This window comes from Macaca fascicularis, chromosome 4 (genome assembly GCF_037993035.2).
Source record: "Macaca fascicularis isolate 582-1 chromosome 4, T2T-MFA8v1.1".
NCBI classification, from domain to species: Eukaryota; Metazoa; Chordata; class Mammalia; order Primates; family Cercopithecidae; genus Macaca; species Macaca fascicularis.
Window position 1 is genome coordinate 32,905,099 of NC_088378.1, and position 18,664 is coordinate 32,923,762.

At 36.3% G+C, this 18,664-nt stretch overlaps 1 protein-coding gene across 9 annotated transcripts in view; it reads left to right on the forward strand.

Annotated features, from left to right (window-relative positions):
* LAMA2 (laminin subunit alpha 2) overlaps positions 1-18,664 on the forward strand; it is a 611,630-nt gene that overhangs the window by 19,349 nt on the left and 573,617 nt on the right. Inside the window, exon 1 of one of the 9 annotated variants that reach the window (XM_065543377.2) lies at positions 17,142-18,103. The exons of the other annotated variants lie outside the window; for them this stretch is intronic. Within the exon in view, the coding sequence (XP_065399449.1) occupies positions 18,046-18,103 (58 nt within the window). The 5' untranslated portion in view covers positions 17,142-18,045. Of the gene's footprint in view, positions 1-17,141; positions 18,104-18,664 lie in introns of those variants that run through there. 9 annotated transcript variants of the gene reach the window in all.

Below are 18,664 nucleotides of genomic sequence, written 5' to 3' on the forward strand. Positions count from 1 at the left end.
TTATGAAATGTGGGGCCAAAGTGACAAAAGTAATTGGACAAAGGTAGACTCAGCAATGAGGACCTGGAAGAAATGAGTTTTCAACCCATTTTAAAAGTAGAAGAGAAGGTAGGGTATCAAAAGTAGAGTGTGCTAAGGAAAGTGGAGGGTATTTTTGTTGTTGTTGTTGTTTTTAGAGACAGGGTCTCCCTCTGTCACCCATATTTGCCCATTGCAGCCTTGAACTACTGGGCTCAAGTGATCCTCCTGCCTCAGTCTCCCACAGTGCTGGGATTACAAATGTGAGCTACCCACCACCCGATGTTTTCTTGATTCAGTAAAAGAAAATTGATGGTTTCTCATGTTCACCAGAGGGAAACATCCATTCATTTTATCAATGTGTTCAAAATAATTCTTACTCCTTCTTTCACTTTCAAGTGTTTAATTCATTTTTGTATTCTATTCATAAATATGACCAGATACAACTTAGAATATGTATACCATCTTATTTCATATTAACACACACATTTTGTTCTTTCATAATAGATTTGTGTACAGTTTCATATATTAGAGTGTTAAATATTGAATTCATTATAATTTACTTAGTAAAATATTGATGTTAAAATCTAGTGTGTTTATTTGAGGGGTATAGGAGGCTTACAGTGAAATCATCCTTTCATCAAGATTTCTTTGTAAGACACTATTCCTAGAATTGTGCTTTGTGCATTATATTCCATTGACGTAATTTTAAACTTCCATTCTACTTCACTACAAATGGAATTTCATTATATCTGACTCCACAGTAAGTGGGTTCCAGAATCGTTGACATTTAGTAGAATTACAGATATTAATGTCTTTGTATTTTCTGCATTAAAATGCATTATGTGTGCTTTCAATTCTGTTTTAAAGAAACTGCCATTGATTTACATAGTTGTATGGAAGAGTTTTGTTTAAATGCCATTGCCTGATTTCATGGTGGCTTTTATTTTCCTTCTGAAATCATTTACAAATATTTCTTAGGGTATTGGCTACTGTTGGTTTGAAATGAGATAAAACTTATGTTTGTGTAAATTTTCTCTAGCAGTAAGTCTTTCTAAAATCTTTGTGGACATTAAGCTGTAATTGTAGCTTTCTCTTGCAAGTTTCTTTATTCTCTGCTTTATTATTCCCTTGTAGGAAATTAAGTATTTTATATAATAATGCTTAGAACATCTTTCTCTTTTAAAGAAGGAAATTAAGATAAAGAGCTTGGTGAGAATAGCATCTTTTCCCGGATTGTATGTTTCTGAGATTTGGTGATACAGCGTCTGCTGTGGAGGCAGGAGAAGGAGGGATCCGGGCTGAAGAAGTAGACAAAGACAGTGGACTTTGGTTTTAGAGGCCTGCTGCTGGGATCTTCTCACCCATTCCTAGCAGAGCTCAGAAGCAGGCATCCAGTTGCAGGTAATTGTGTTTTGGGCTCAAAGGAGCCCTTAGAGTGCCAGACCTAAAGAGGCAACGCCCGATAAGAGTTTCAATAGTTGTATCCGTTCTAGAACCACCATTTTCTTAAGAGTCTGAGGCCCAGGGACAAATGCCCAGGACATATATACACTTTGATAGAAGGAACATTTCAAATCCATCCAGGTCAAGATCACTCACTAGGTCTTGTGCACCTCCTCCTCCTCTTTTCTGTCTGGAGTTAGTAACTACCACAAAAGACAGCTTTCTGACTCGTCATTATACCACTCACAGTCTTATTTTTACCTTGGTTTGAGGGTGTCCTGATGAGTTTTTTTTCTCCCTTTCTTTCTTTCTCCGTTTCTTTCTTTCTTTCTTTTCTTCCTTTCCTTTCCTTTCCTTTCTCCCCTCCCCTCCCCTCCCCTCCCCTCCCCTCCCCTCCCCTCCCCTTCCTTTCCTTTCCTTTCTCCCCTCCCCTCCCCTCCCCTCCCCTCCCCTTCCTTTCCTTTCCTGGAGTCTCATCCTGTTGCCCAGGCTGGAGTGCAATGGCGTGATCTTGACTCACTGCAACCTCTGCCTCCTGGGTTCAAGCGATTCTCCTGCCTCAGCCTCCTAAGTAGCTGGGATTACAGGCAAGCTCCACCATGCCCGGCTAATTTATTTTTGTATTTTCAGTGGAGATGGGGTTTCACTATGTTGGCCAGGCTGGTCTCGAACTCATGACCTTGTGATCTGCCCTCCTTGGCCTCCCAAAGTGCTGGGATTACAGGTGTGAGCCACCATGCCCAGCCTTCCTGCTGAGTTTCTTAGTATTATTGCCAGGTGAGAATTTAGGCATAGTAACATGAAACATGTTATTCTTCATCTGGAGGCCAGAATATAATAAGCACTGTTAATTTAGTTAAAGGAAAAGGCTGCTGTTGAAGATTACACTTCTGGTGTATGTGTGGGAGATTACAGAATAATGTCTCTTTTCCAAGATGCTATGGTTTTCTTTTGCTTATACGCCAATTTTAATCAATGGAGGAATAAGTTAAATTAAATAATTAACCATTTTATAATTTTAGTTGCATATTGGTTGACCCAGTACTTATATGATGGTATAAAGTTCTAGAAACTGGATAACTTTAAAAATCTTTCCATATAATGCATTATATTCTGGGTCATAGTTTCCTATATTATAACTACTAAACAAGATAAACCAATTTTATTTTCAAAATCAATCTTTGGGGTAACTTTTACTTAGAGCCCTGACCTAATAAATGATGTACGTGTTTATTTCTGACATGTATTTTGATAATCATTTAGATTAGTCTTATTTGTGTTGATATGTATAATAAAACTTCTTTGGAAAATATGGTTTATTTATTGAGTTTAAACCTCTTATCTCCATTTAGCTTTCCTAAATTTTAACCATTTTTTTCTGTTCTATTGAAGGCATAGTAACAATTTTGTGTCAGGCATTTTATTCACTTTGTTTCAACTGTTCTTGAGATCCCTGAGGACTAGGACTATTGCAGTTATGAGTCTATAACTGAGGAAAGGAAGCTTATCTGGACAGGAAGATATTTACAGTATGATATAAAGACACAATCACTTTTTAAAAACAACATTTTAAAGGTATAATTTCTATAAAATAAAGTTTTTTTACACATAAGCAGTGTATGTGACGTTTGACAAATATATATACCCATGTAACCATCACCCCAACCAAAAACAATAGAACATTTCTACTTTTCCAGAAAGCCCTCTCTGGTGATTCGCTGTCTTCTTCCACAGCCCTGAAACTCTTATCTGATTAGTTTCATCTGTCCTAGAATTTCCTTTATATGAATCACCAACCATGTACTTTTTCCTGTCTGCCTTCTTTCACCCAGTCTACTGTCTGTAAAAATCATTCATGTTTTTGTGTCCATCAATATTTTGCTCCTTTTAATTACTAACATTTTCCATTGTATGAATGTGCCTCCATTTTTATTTTATTGGCCTGTTGATGACATTCAGACTGTTTCCAGTTTTTAATTATTATGAATAAAGTTGCTGTATATAAGTCATGTACAAGTTTTTTTAGGGACATATGTTTTCATTTGTCGTGTTTATCTAGGAGTCAAATTCTTGGGTTGCATGGAAAAAAAAGTTCATTTAATTTTATAATAGAAAAATTGTTTTCTAAATAAAGGCATGATCTTAGTCTGATAATGTTTATTTACTTCTATCAACATATGTGTTGGCCGGGCGCGGTGGCTCACGCCTGTAATCCCAGCACTTTGGAAGGCCGAGGCGGGCGGATCACAAGGTCAGGAGATCGAGACCATGGTGAAACCCCGTCTCTACTAAAAATAGAAAAAAATTAGCCGGGCGCAGTGGCGGGCTCCTGTAGTCCCAGCTACTCGGGAGGCTGAGGCCGGAGAATGGCGTGAACCCGGGAGGCGGAGCTTGCAGTGAGCCGAGATTGCTCCACTGCACTCCAGCCTGGGTGACAGAGCGAGACTCCGTCTCAAAAAAAAAAAAAAAACAAAAAAAACATATGTGTTTGGTGAGTTATTTTTTGGATAATGAATGACACCATAACTGATACTTTTTCTTCCTACTTCTTCCTTTCTCCCTCTTTTTACACAATTAAAAAAATAAAGAGAAAAGTTGGCTCTACAGGGAAAGATTTTGTTTTTTATGTTTCTGGCAAATTTGAGATTTCTATAAAATTCTTCATAGGCATATAAAACAGAGTAAGTATATTTTGTTTAACTTTTAAGGCAGGGTATTATCCATTTGTTAGTTAATTGTTTAAAATTTATTATAATTATGGGTAAGGCAGTGATACAAAAGGAAGAAAAGAAAAATCCCAGCTTATTATTTAGTAAGAATGTGTCAATGCATTTTGAGTGAGAAAAGTCATTTTACACTCCAGATACAAAGATGAGCAAGACAATTTTTTAACCTCAGGAATGGTATAGCACAGAAAACAGTGAATGTACGTATATCATTAGATTTAGACAGTCAGGCTGAATGTGGAAAGGACTTTAAGAAAGTTATTAAAACTGTTTTTAAATTATAGGGAAGTAGAAACATTTCCATCTAACAGGAGTAGGGCAGTTTCACAGAGGAGTTGAAATTTGGACCGAGTTTTGAACAGAAGAGAATTTTGATGGGCAGATCAGGAAAAGAGCAGTGCAGGAGGAGGGAATGGTGGGCTGTGGAGCATGTGCGATGAGAAAGGCAGATTAAGTTAAAATAGAGTTGACAAATTGTGAGAACACAGGATTAAGGGACTGGAATTTAAGTTTAGATTTGCTTTGATAAAGAAAAATGTTACTTTGTGATGAGAGAAAATAAGCTAAAAATTAAAAATTTAGAAGCATATCCACTCTGAGAGATTAAGAAAAGTAAAGACGGGGTCTGCTAATGTGTTATTGAAATGGACTGCAGAGTACAGCCATTGGCATTGATGAGTCTAGATGCTGTGAGAAAGATCATTACTACACTGACAATTCTAAGTGGCTGGAGAACTTTTAAACTTTCAAATTCCATATTTTTAGTAATTTTTCAAATGTGATTAATTTAGCCCACAAAAATACACCCCATCATTGATATAACCAACCATTATAATTATTTATTCAACTGGTGTACTTTGTCTCTAAATGACACATTTCTATGAAAAAAGATCAGCTTCACTAACTCCTCAGGCTTCTGGCTGTGACTTTTCATAAATGTCTGCATGAAAGTAAGCTGTAACTTTGCTTCATTGTTGTTTAGATGACATTAATAATTGGTTTTACTTACTGACTACAGGCATTGTAATACAAGATTCCATTTTAAAATTGTGTACTTGTAGCTTATTGCAACATAGTGACCAAGACACCATATTCTTACTTCTGGAATCAATTTGTGGTATTGTTAACAGTATCTTTACAACTGCACTAGTCAAGCAGTCAGAGCTAAGCTTTCAGAGCAGATTAGGGGAAGCTTGTTAGCAATAAAACATAGTCAAAATATACCAGGCGTAATCATATTTTTATGTAGTGGAATTACCTCAGCACATAGTGACTCTAAATTAAATGAGTTTATAATTGAGGTTTGTGTGAAAGGGAAAAGAAAATTCATCTGTTATGGAAACTCTCTATATTTTTTACATTATAGCCAAAGTCTTAGTTACCTTTTGAGGGTATCTGCAGGTGCCATTAAATTCAGCTATCCTCTTCAGCTGTGGGTATAAGCATATGGCAAACCCAGGCAAAAATTAGAAAAATAAAAAGGATTGTAAAGAAATGGAAGATAAAAAATTAATAAGAGAAGAGGCAAGCTAACTTCCTCATCCATTTTTTTTTTCTCAAGGTTATTAACAGAAATTATTTCCAACATATTTATGGACATTTATGTTGGAAATAATTTGCATTTCTACTTTAATGAAAGAAATTGCATTTCTACTTTAAAAATAGCTTCCTATGGCTGAAGGTTTGCTTCAGTTGTTTTACTGTCACAACTCCCAAAAGCCACCTGGTTCTGCGATGTCATATCAATTTGATACTTCAAACCAATGGTTTGTGCTCATTGGCTCCCTGGTGCAAACAGGGAGATAAGTGCTACGTAAATAGCAGGTGAATGTAATTTTGCACTTTAGAAAATGTCTGCACGTTTATTAGAAAAGTGAATGCTGAAATCAGCAACAAAATGTAAAGTGAGCAACTGAGAAATACTACTTATGATAAGAGCTCACTTGTATTGTTTAACTGTGTAATCCTCTATCATATATATATGTAATACTTGCTTCAAGTTCATTATAGCTCCTGGGCCCAGTACATCCGAGTCCAGTTCCAAGCATGTCTAATTTTAAAATAGCTATGCTCACTTCAAAAGAAGATTTTGCTACAGTTTTGTTTTATGTTATAGGCTTTAATTTTTTTTTTTTTTTTTTTGAGACAGAGGCTCACTCTTTCGCTCAGGCTGGAGTGCAGTGGTGCAGTCTCTGCTCACTGCAAGCTATGCCTCCCGGGTTCACGCATTCTCCTGCCTCAGCCTCCCAAGTAGCTGACACTACAGGCGCCTGCCACCACGCCGGGCTAATTTTGTGTGTGTGTGTGTCTTAGTAAAAACGGGGTTTCACCATTTTAGCCAGGATGGTTTTGATCTCCTGACCTCGTGATCAGCCCGGCTCGGCCTCCCAAAGTGCTGGGATTACAGGCGTGAGCCACCGCCCCTGGCAGGCTTTACTTTTAAAGTTGTATCACGTATAGATAAGAGAGACAGCTTTCATGGACACCTCAATTTAGAAGAGTCTTATGGGCACTTTGTGAGATAAACGGTAAGTGTATGTGCTAATCAGATAATTCTTTTACTAGAGCCTTTAGGTGAAGATACCAAATCTAACACATCCTGATAATTAAACTGGGTTGATCATTATTGGGTTCATTATTATCAAATTTAATTATGCTTTATTTTGTAATGTTTAAAATGTGTTCTTAAATTCAGTAGAATATTAATATATCATGCTTTTCCATTTTTTAAATCTTATTAAAAATAACAAAAATATTACTTATCCAAAAATGCTTTATACTTAATGTACATTACTGATTTTAAGTAAAAGAACGACTAAGACAATGAGCCAGACCTATTTATGAGTAGCTCTAATTGGAGCAGCTTATTGCTGGACCCTATTTAGTGGTAGAAATAAGGTTGAGATGGCTGAATATTTCATCTAATTTGAAATACTTTGGTGTCACATGGACCTTTTCCTGAATACCATGGCTATGTACTCGCTATTTGGTCAAATGCTGAAAATGAACATATATTTGCCTCTGTCAAAATGTTTTGTAAATGTTCACTCAGACATTGACATGAGCAAGGCAGAAAGGTTAATGGGAAAAAAATGATTTTTCTTTAAAAAACATACATACACATACACATTTCCTCTCTTTTAGTTTTTAACCTGCTTTTTAGATTAGTCCATGGTTGTCTTGGAAGAGGTGTTGGAGAACAGGGTGAGAGCTAAGGAAAGAATTCTACCCAAAGCGTTTTTGGTTCTCTTAGTATTTTGTGGAACAGCATGAGAGACGTCTTCCAGTTGTGTAGGATAAGTACAGCCCACTGAACGCTGCTTACCAGCAGTTTACCACAAGCCAGTTATAATGTCAAAAACATCGGAACCCTTTCTTTTCTTCTATATTTGAATAATGATAAATGCCTTCATGCTGTGTGAACACTATTGAAGTGTGTTTCTCTGCAGGTAAACTTGGCAGTGTCTTGTATAACTACACTCGATGGGAGTATTACTTAAACAGTGTGAAATACATTGATAAAAATTGTATCACAATTTGGAATGATGTTTATGCAAGTGGATAGTCTGCCAGTTATTTTATAGTCTGAAAAATGAACCTCTAAGGCTACAATATCAAATCCAAGTCTTTATAGTTGGATATTTGTAGTGAAAACAACTGTGGGGGAATAATATAAGCTTAATCATTTGGTGATTAGTCTACCAACTATTTATGATGAGAGATAACCTATCTATTCTTTATTTCTAAAATAAGATGTATAATACAACTAATTAGTCACTATTTTAAAAGGAATTTAAATATGGTTTTCATTGAAATTCAAATATTTAATTGCATGTGTACCTAATGCCTAATTATTTACATGTCGGCTGATGTTACCTATTATTTAACTGCTGTGCTGTTCTTAATTGCTGCTAGTTCATCTCCGCCCATCTCCCTTGGTGATGATAGTCCTGAATTTCATGGCAATTTTCAATAGCAGTTCAATGGTCCTAAGTGAGTAGCATAATAGCCAGGTGAAAAAAAAAAAAAAAAACTTATTTGATTAATTGGGATATGGGAATTAAGGCCCAAACTTTTAGTCCTTGTTAAAGTTTTTAAAACTTCAATTATCTTGATTCATATTCCCATTTGTTGGGTCGGTAGGCACTCCAAAAAAATATAATAATCAGAGAGAACACTAACTGTAGGTACTAGTTTTAGCAACGGAAATAACTGGTATTAAAATCACTGAGCTTCTGTTACGTGAATCCCTGAGTGTTATGTGGCTGCTTCTTAAATGGATTATGCAGTGCTCTTACAATTGGGCATTTCAATTGAACACTGCTTCAGTAAAGTAACTGGCATTTCAAGTCTTCGTTCTCTAGTGATTGCTTTATCTTTATTCAATGATTGCTTTTTTAAGTTAGAATCTGGTTGCATAGTGCTCCGTTGTTCTTTCCTATGGAGTGGTGTTTCTCAAATAGGGTCGATGTGGAGAAGCCAGGAGACATCCTACAACTCTGAGAAGCATTTGATGTTGGCAGCAGTGGCTGTGAGGTTAGCGCATGAACTTAGGGCTGGAGGTGAATCTTAACCTTCGATTCAGCATCCTTTCCATCTGAACATTCAAGTCAAATTGGAAACCTGTTGGCCCTCCAGCTGGATCTTTCCACTGTTTTAATCGGAATGGATTGGATAAGTTATAAGCCAGATGGTAAGACTGGATCTGATGGGATGGGGTTTGGTGAAGTGGAAACTTTTAAGCATTAGGTTTGAGATAGCTAGGGAGTGTTGACCTCTCTTTCCCCCTGACGTTTTCCTCACATTTGTTTTTATTCCGCCAGATCTACCTTGGTCCACCTGATTCTTGTTTTCATTTGTTTTCTTTCATTCACTTTGTGCTGGCTTTCTTTCCTTTTTTAAAAATCCCATGGCATCTCATCATCTCTTCTTGTCCTCTCATTCTACAAATAGAACATGAAATTGAAGCCCCTCTTAAAAAAAAAAAACAAAAAACTAATTATAGAAGTAATATGTGTTTACTCTGTACTTACCACAATTAGAAACTATATATAAGCAAAAAGGAGAGCTTGCCCATCAATCCACATGCAACACTGGTTGAACACCTTGAAGATTTGTAATAGTATATAGAGAAGAACATTCATTTTCTTAACTATTTAAAAGTGTGTTCCGCATTCTCAATTAAAAGTAATTTTATCTTTTACTTTTTCTTTTATTCCTTTTTAAGCAACAAAGGAATTAAATTTCCTTTGTTTTATATATGGCCTATTAACCTCAATGGAGAAAGAGGCTCCCCTTGCTTGCTTCAGGACTTACATATTATTATAGTTAGTCCTTAGGTCAATGAAATGAGAAGAGCTTCACATCAGCCCCTAGTTCTTCCCCGTGGAATTTTAATTTCTCCACAACCACTTTACTGAATGTGTATAATTTTAAGAATTATTTCATTTTCTTACAGCTTTTTCTCTTTGTTTTATACTCTCACCCTATTATCTGTCCTTTTTCTTTTTTCTTTTTTTTTGAGACAGGCTCTTACTCTGTTGCCCAGGCTGAAGTGCAGTGGCAGGATCATGGCTCACTGAACCCTTGACATCTCAGTTTCAAGTGATCCTCCCAATTCAGCCTCCCCACTAGCTGGGACTACAGGCTCTTGCTACCACACCTGGCTAATTCTTCTATTTTTTTTTTGTAAAGATGGTATTTTGCCATATTGCTCAGACTGAACTCCTGGGCTCAAACAATCCTCCTCTGTTGTCCTCCCAAAGTGCTAGCATTATAGGCATGAGCCACTGAGCCTGGCTTTTATATTCTTAATAATTCTTGTTTCTTCTATTTATTTTCTTTACTTTAAACTCATTGTTATAAAGTGGTATGGGTTAATCAAGAGTGATGGAAAGATTAGCTCTGTTTTTTTGTGTGTGAGTGAAAGATTTAGAAGTAAGAAAATATAATTATTTTTCTTCCCAAAGTGATATTTACCAAAACACTGGTAACATTACTTTAAATTTCCTAAATTTGTAATTCAATTTAGTGAAGTATAGGACTTCTGAAATGGATTTTTAGATATATTGGGGAAAAAAAAATTCAGGATCTAAAGTAAACTTTGTAGGATGTATATATATTTGCATGGCAGTCATGGTTGTGTTTATCTGAAAATCGAATACATTTTTATCATAAAAATCTACATAATTCTAAATAATCTTAAGTGAAATTAGAATTAATATAAAGAAATAAACAAATACTGGAAGTTAGAATTTGCAGATTTATTAGGTGTTAAACTGAATTTTTCATCTACTCCTATCCTCCCATATATACTATATAGAAAATTGTCACCCAACCTATTGTAGAACTAGAAACCTAGTAGTCTTCCTCATCTTCATTTTCTTTATTATCTCCACTACACTAAACATTCCCTTGTAACAAATAAAATATTCACAGCATTGTGCAAAAAAATGTACATTTTCAATTTCTAGTATAAAATTTGATTTGTGACTCTGAGCCCCCAGTTTCCTTAGGGCAAATAATATGGTTGCTTTCAGTTAATTTTAGTCCAATCCAGTAATTGTTCAGTTACTTTTCCATTTAAAACAAGTAGTTCCAGGTTCAGCCTTCTCATCATTTTCTTGATATGGAATCTGGGAGCATCAGGGAACATAAGTAATGTCACGGTGTCAGGATTTGGAGGTATGCATTTTGGATCCTGATTAAATGCATCAACGTAGGTAATATATTGTGATTGTTTCAAATAGTGAAGATCAGAAATCCTTCCTGGCACAAATTCAGTTCCCCACAATAACCTCAAAATTGACTACATTCTACTCAAAACCTACATTCTATCTGACCCATGGTGTTTCTCCTCTTCCATCACTTTTCACTGTGTTCTGCTGATCTCCAGCAAATGAATGCACTCCCATTCTGTTTCCTCAATGATGGGCCCATAAAAATGCTGGAAGTTTTCTTCTATTTCCCTCTTTGAGAATCTTGAGGCACTCATTGGGATTGTGGTTCTGGGGTTGTTTCCCTCTTTGTGCCTATTTATGTGTGAGCCATATACAATCAACTGTTCTCTCAATATCAAGAGGTGGCAAGTTTAAGTGTTCTATGTTTTAAACTTTAATGTATAACTTATGGCAGTCAATCGTGATAATACCACTATTCTCACTAGTCATGATCATCATTATCATCATTGTCATCATCGTCATGTAACAATTATATAATGGTTAATATTGGCCACAAATCAATCCTAGTTCCTTAAAATCTATTAGTTGAGCCTTATAAAACCGCCCTTTTTGTAGGTTCAAATGGTGAGTAGAAGCAATTTTATATGGTTCAACTTATTATTACTTCAATTTCCTTACAGGCTTACAACCATCACAGTGACTCAGGCCACCATCATCTCACAACTAGAAATCATCACTGTGGCCTTCTAATGGATATTCTTGCTTCCAATTTAGCCCTCCCCCCTTTGTTTGTTGTACTTCAGCTAGATTAAGCTTTATAAAACACAATAAGATTGAGCAATTCCTCTCTCTAAAATGCTGTCATGGCATCTGATTGACCTTAGTATGAAATCCAAGTTCTGCTAATGTGATTTATAAGTCATGTAGCCGTACATCCCAGTTAGTCTCTGACAGCCCTGGTTTACAACTGCTGCCCCAGCCTAATTAATAGTGGTGCTTCCTTTATTCTCAGAAGTGGACTGGTTTGGATGATGAATTACATGACCACCTTATTTATAAGGTACTTCATGCTCTGGCCTCTGCAATTCTCTCCAGCCTCATCTCTCACCACTTTTTAAATCATAAAAATGAGCTGTATCCATTCTGAATTCCTTTGGATTTATGGGATATATCACTGTCTCTTTCAGTTCAGAGCCTGTGCCCATAATGCTGCCACTGCCTAAAACATCTCTCTGTTAACCTCACTAATGCATGCCAATTTTCATGCTCCTTTTTCCTTTTTTCTTTTTTCTTTTTTTTTTTTTTTGACGGAGTCTTGCTCTGTCCCCAGGCTGGAGTGCAGTGCTGCGATCTCAGCTCACTGCAGTCTCCACCTCCCGGGTTCAAGTGATTCTCCTGCCTCAGCCTCCAGAGTAGCTGGGTCTACAGGCGTGTGCTACCACGCCCAGCTAATTTTTGTATTTTTAGTACAGACGGGATTTCACCATGTTGGCTATGTTGGTCTTGATCTCCTGATGTCGCAATTCGCCTGCCTCGGGCTCCCAAAGTGCTGGGATTACAGGCGTGAGCCACCGTGCCCAGCCCTCATGCTCCATTTTTATAGTTTCTCCAAGAAGCACTTTCTGACCTCTAGACTAGTTTGAATTTTTCTATTTTCTGTACCCATATTGGCTCTATTTTTCCCCTAATCAAACCCTTTTCCCAATTAACCATGTTTATATCCTAGTTTATGTGCTTCCTTTTACCTTGTACCATTGTTTCTCTGGGGCCTTGTAAGTATTTGTTATATAGATATTACATATATATATATATATATATATATATATATGCATATATATGCACACATATATGAGTGTATGTGTGTGCACATGTTGAACAAATTAATGAGACAAAATATAACTTTAAGGTTGTTTTTGGACTTTGACATCTGGTCTTGACTTTTTATGCTGAGAAAGGGATGTTGAGAGTATGAAGCACTATAACAAGAGAGAAGAAAAGAAAGAGAGGCCAGAAAAGGGCCGATGATTGAATATCAAGACAGGAACAAATAGAAAAGAATTGAGAGGCTTTGAACTGACAGTTTGGATGGACAACTACATTCCATTTCTGATCATCGATCCTGTCTTTGCACTGTTGTTTGCACTTATCTTAGCAGTGGCACTTAAAAAGCCGGAAACGCATATTTTGCCTGCAATGTACAAACTTACCAGAACATCGTATATAGTAACAGAATTTTCAGTATAAGTATAGATAGTAATTATGTTTGAATTTGAGTAAGTATTTGACTAAGATTATCTCTTCTTTTTTAAAAGTTGGTAAGTTATGTTAAACAAAAACAAAACAATTTCTAAAACGATGACTAAAAGTAAGGATTGTTTAAATCCGTTTTATAAAATTTACTTCCAGAAGATAAAAGTGGGAAGCTGAAGTGGCATATCATTTCTAAGCTATTTTTGTAGGTCGAATTGCATCCTTCAAAAAGAAATGTTGAAGTCTTAACCTCAGTTACCTATGAATGCGACCTTATTTGCAAATAGGGTCTTTGCAAATGTAATTAAGTTAAGGTGATGTCATACTGGTTTAGGGTGGACCCTGATCCAATATGGCTGATATCCTCATAGAAGAGGGGAGGAGATACAGAAACACAGGGAGAAAGCTGTGTAAAGATGGAGGTAGAGATGCGAGTGGTGCATCCACAAACCAAGCAATGCCAAGGAAAGAAGCATGGACATTTTTTCTTGCTGTATCTAGAAGGAACCAACTAGGCTGACATTTTGGTTTCAGACTTATAGCCTCCTGAACTGTGAAATGAATGTCTATTGTTTTAAGCCACCTAGTTTGTGGTAATTTATTATGGCAGTCCTAGAAAACTAAGATAGCGAAATTAGGAAACAAATATAGCTATACTAGGAAACAAATATAACTATTTTAAAAGGGGAAAATATATTCAATATATTTAATACAGAAAAGATGAAGATATAGATAGTAGAACGATCAGAGGAATAATAATTTTTCTCCACTGTTCTCAATATCACTGCTAATTCCTATAAGAACACAATTACTCAATCACTAATCTGCTGTAGTAGTCTCATCAATGCTAAGCCATACTGCAGGAATGAATAAACCCCCAAATCTTAACAGCTTGGCATTACAGAGGTTTATTTCTCAATGATGCAATGTCAAATACAGGTCCATTTGGTGACTCAGGGTCCCAGTTGTCCTCTTCTTGTGATGTTTCCAACTCAGGAAATGGCTTTTATGGTTGCTATGGCAGAGGAAGAGAGTAGTGGGGAGCTGGCACGTAGGTCTTCAGTGCTTCAGCTAGGAAGTCATAGTCATGACTCCGCTCCACATTTTTACAATCTGAGAATAGTCAGATGCCCCTCTTAACTGCAAGGGGCTGAGAAGTGTAGGGAACACAAGACTATTTTTTGAGAGCTACTATCTCTGCTTACATATAATGGCAGAAGAAAATATGCTCCAAAATCTATTAAAATCATACTATGCTCTCAAAGATTCTAGATACTCCCTTAATTTGATTTTTTATCCCAGTTACAGTTTTTACACGCTTCTTTTCATATACATATATACACACACACATATATGTATTTATGTGTGTATATATACCACACACACATATATGTATTTATGTGTGTACGTATACATAGCTGTTACACAAGTCTTTCCATTAACGTGGTGTTATATTTGTCTTTACCAGAACTAACTACTGACAACATGAGACTCTTCTTCACCCAAAATCATTCCTATTTAAACATTTACTAGTGTTCAATTCTAATACCATTGAACTGCTCATGAAGGAGAAAGAGGAAGAAAAGAAGAAGGAGGAGGAGGAGTTTTCCTGTTAAGTTTTTAGAGTAAAGGAAATATCCTGCCATTTTGATTATTTTGAGTATCAATTAAATTATCAGTTAATAATTCAAGAAAATATATCCCAGGAAAAAAATTCCCCTATATAATAAACTACAGCTTTTTTTTTTAACATCCTTCTTAATCCCTCATATGAAAAATTTATACTCCCACTCTTAGATATTAGTAAGAGCCCATCATCCCTGCTGGCTTTGCAGCTCATGCAGATGGATTATTTCCCAGCATGTGGATGCTCTATTTGACTCCACTGTAGCCATCCCTTCTCATCAATCATGTTGCAATTATTTTTACCCAATTACATATTCTTTTGGAGAAGAGAATTATTTAACCAGAAATAACATCAACAAGCCTTTTACAGAATATACATGCTTAAGTTTCACACCATATTGTTGAGATATTTTGAGTGTTTAAAAAATAGTATGTGAATATATTTTGGTTGTAAAAAATTCAAACGAAACTTTATACCCATTAGGATGGCTGCCATAATTTTAAAAATGAAAGGTAGAAATTGGTGAGGATGTGAAGGAATTAGAAGCCTTATGCATTGTTGATGGGAATATAAAATGGTGTGACAACCATGGAAAGCAGTATGGAGGGTCCTCAAAACATTACAAATAGAATTACAATAGGATCCAACAATTCCACTTCTGGGAATATGCCCCAAATAATTAAAAGCAGGGTCCTGAAAAGATATTTGTACATCTCTGTCATAATAGCATTATTTACAATGGCCAAAAGGTGGGAACAACCTGGCTGTTGACAGATGAATAGTTAAATAAAATGTTGTACATGTATACGATGGAATATTATTCCATCTGTAAAGGAGAGGAAATTCTGACACATGCTACCATATAAACGGACATTGAGGACGTTCTGCTAAGTGAAATATACCAGTTACAAAAAGACAAATACTGTTATGATTCTACTTACCTAGAGTCGTCAGATTCATAGAGACAGAAAGTATAATGGTGATTACCAGGGGCTGCAGGGAGAGAGGAATGGGGAGTTATTATTTAATGAGTACCAAATTTCAGTTTTGCAAGATGAAAAGCATTCTGGATGTGAATGGTGTTGATGGTTGCACAACAATGTGAAGGTACTAATACTACTGAACTGTACACTTAAAAATGGTTACAACGATGAATTTTATGTTATGTGTATTTTACCATACTTTAAAATCATTCAAAACCAACATCCTCACTCCCAGTGCTCTATCCAGAGAAAACCAATGCCTTTATTCTTTCATTATGCGTTTACATAGACACAAATTCTCACATAGCATTATATGGTTTATTCTTTGATTCATTTTGTTTATCACATAAATGTCATCTTAATGCATATCTTGTTCTGCATGTTCAACAGTATCTCAGTCTTGCTATGAGAAATGGAGCAGGGAAACTTCCTGGGCCTAAACTGAATAGGCCATTTTATTCTCTTCTCTACCACATTCTTTGTGGTTCTATCTCCATTGGACTGGGACTCTCCATTGGTCCTTCACCAATGAGCCATTCTGACAGAATATTTCACCAGATCTAGGATTTCTACATAGTACTTCTAACATTTCAGTATTTCTTTGCCTAAAATTTTCTGTTCTATTTGAAAATTGTGTGCCTTTTTTTTTTTCTTTTTCCTTTTTGTTACCTACATGGGGAGGTAGAGTGTTGGCCTTCATGGTCATTTTACTGCTTCAAGGATCAGAACATATCATATCCCAAATTTATAATCCCCACAGGTAACTCAGATATGTATAATTCTTTAATAATAATGTGATTTGTTCTCAATATTTAAAGTGAACCCAAGATGAAGAGTTGGAAAGAAAATTTTTAAAACTCTAATGCTTTAGTAGGCTCTCAAACTGGTGACAGCTCAAATCTTCTGTTTCTTTTGTCAACATATAAAAATCCAGAATAGCCGGGTGCGGTGGCTCACGCCTGTAATCCCAGCACTTTGGGAGGCTGAGACGGGCGGATCATGAGATCAGGAGATCGAGACCATCCTGGCGAACACGGTGAAACTCCGTCTCTACTAAAAATACAAAAAAAAATTAGCCGGGTGAGGTGGTGGGCACCTGTAGTCCCAGCTACTCGGGACGCTGAAGCAGGAGAATGGCGTGAACCCGGGAGGTGGAGCTTGCAGTGAGCCAAGATTGGGCCACTGCACTCCAGCCTGGGAGACAGAGCCAGACTCCGTCTCAAAAAAAAAAAAAAAAAAAAAAAAAATTCCAGAATAACAGTTAAATATTCCGTAGCTAACTATTATTTAATACTAATATTATGTCTTGGTTAATGGAAGACACCATAGACCATATTTTGAATATTTATGCTCCTTTTTCATATTGGTAATCCTCCTTCTGAGATAAATTCAGGAATCTTATTAAGGTATATACTGAATCTTATTAAGGTTGACATCCAGTTTGAATACGTTCATCCTCTAAGGTATGGTTTTGGGTATAAGCCATCGAGCAAGCACAAAATAGCGAAGCTGAGAGCTGCAGGACATAAAGATCTGGTGGATTCTAAAGAACTGAGAATGATAGATGGCTACTGAAATGAAGTGTGAAATGGTATCCATAGCTGATATTTGTCTTTAACTGATAAAATGGCTAAAGCATTTCCCGGTCAACACACCACTCTCCCTCCTCTCTTCTTATTCCTCTAGAACAGTGGCCTTCAACTTCTTTTCTTGATAAGAAATGCACTTAAATTGGATAATATCTCTCTAACACATTCACACATAATAAAAATGACACGAGATGTCTTAAAGAAATACTTAGACATTTTACATTCAGAGGACTCCAATATTTCTATTTTATATTCTTTTTAAAATACTGGTTTTGACCTATTAAACGGACTTCAAGGTTCACTAATAAATAATAATAGCAATTTGAAAACTACTCGTCATAATGTTTCACCTTATATATTTGACTTCATTAGAATAATTGAATGTATGTTTATTGTGTAATTCAGGAGTCCCCAACCCCTGGGCCACAGACTGGTACTGGGGATTGGGGACCCACGCATTCCACCAGTCAGTGGCCTGTTAGGAACTGGGCTGCACAGTAGGAAGTGAGTGGTGGGTGAGTGAGTGAAGCTTCATCTGTGTTTACAGCCACTCCCCATCACTGGCATTACCACCTGAGCTCCGCCTCCTGTCAGATCAGCAGTGGCATTAGATTCTCATAGGAGTGCAAACCCTATTGTGAACTGCATCAGTAAGGGATCTAGGTTGCATGCTTCTTATAAGGATCTAATGTCTGATGATCTGTCACTGTTTCTCATTATCCCTAGATGGGAGCATCTAGGTGCAGGAAAACAAGCTCAGGGCTCACCCTGATTCCATGTTATGGTGAGTTGTATAATTATTTCATTATATATTGCAATATAATGATAATAGACACAAAGTGCACAATAAATGTAATGCACTTGAATCATCCCAAAACTACCCCCAACCCTGGTCTCTGGAAAAATCTGTCTTCCACAAAACTGGACTCTGGTGCCAAAAAGGCTGGGAACCACTGGTATAATGAATTAGTTCAAATTTACCTGTATAGATAGTAAAAAAACCAATATATCTGCAAGCTGGAAACTTTGTTCAAAAACTGTACTTGAAAACCTTCATAAAGGATTTCATTCATTAATTCTTTACTAAAAATTCACGTCTGTGCATGTTAAGGCAAAGAGAATAGAAACCTCTTTTTAAAAATTGCAAAACTCTTATAATGCCTTTCAGAAGATCATCTTTAAGTATGTGCTTCTTAATTGTTTCACTGGAAGTCAAGTTTTCACTTATATTTTTACATGGTGAACTTCCAGGAATGAGATATAAAAACTGTAGGCTATGTTAACATAAGACTCCTGAAAGATTCAAAATTCACAACTATCACCAATTTCACCCTTAAAGAGTAGT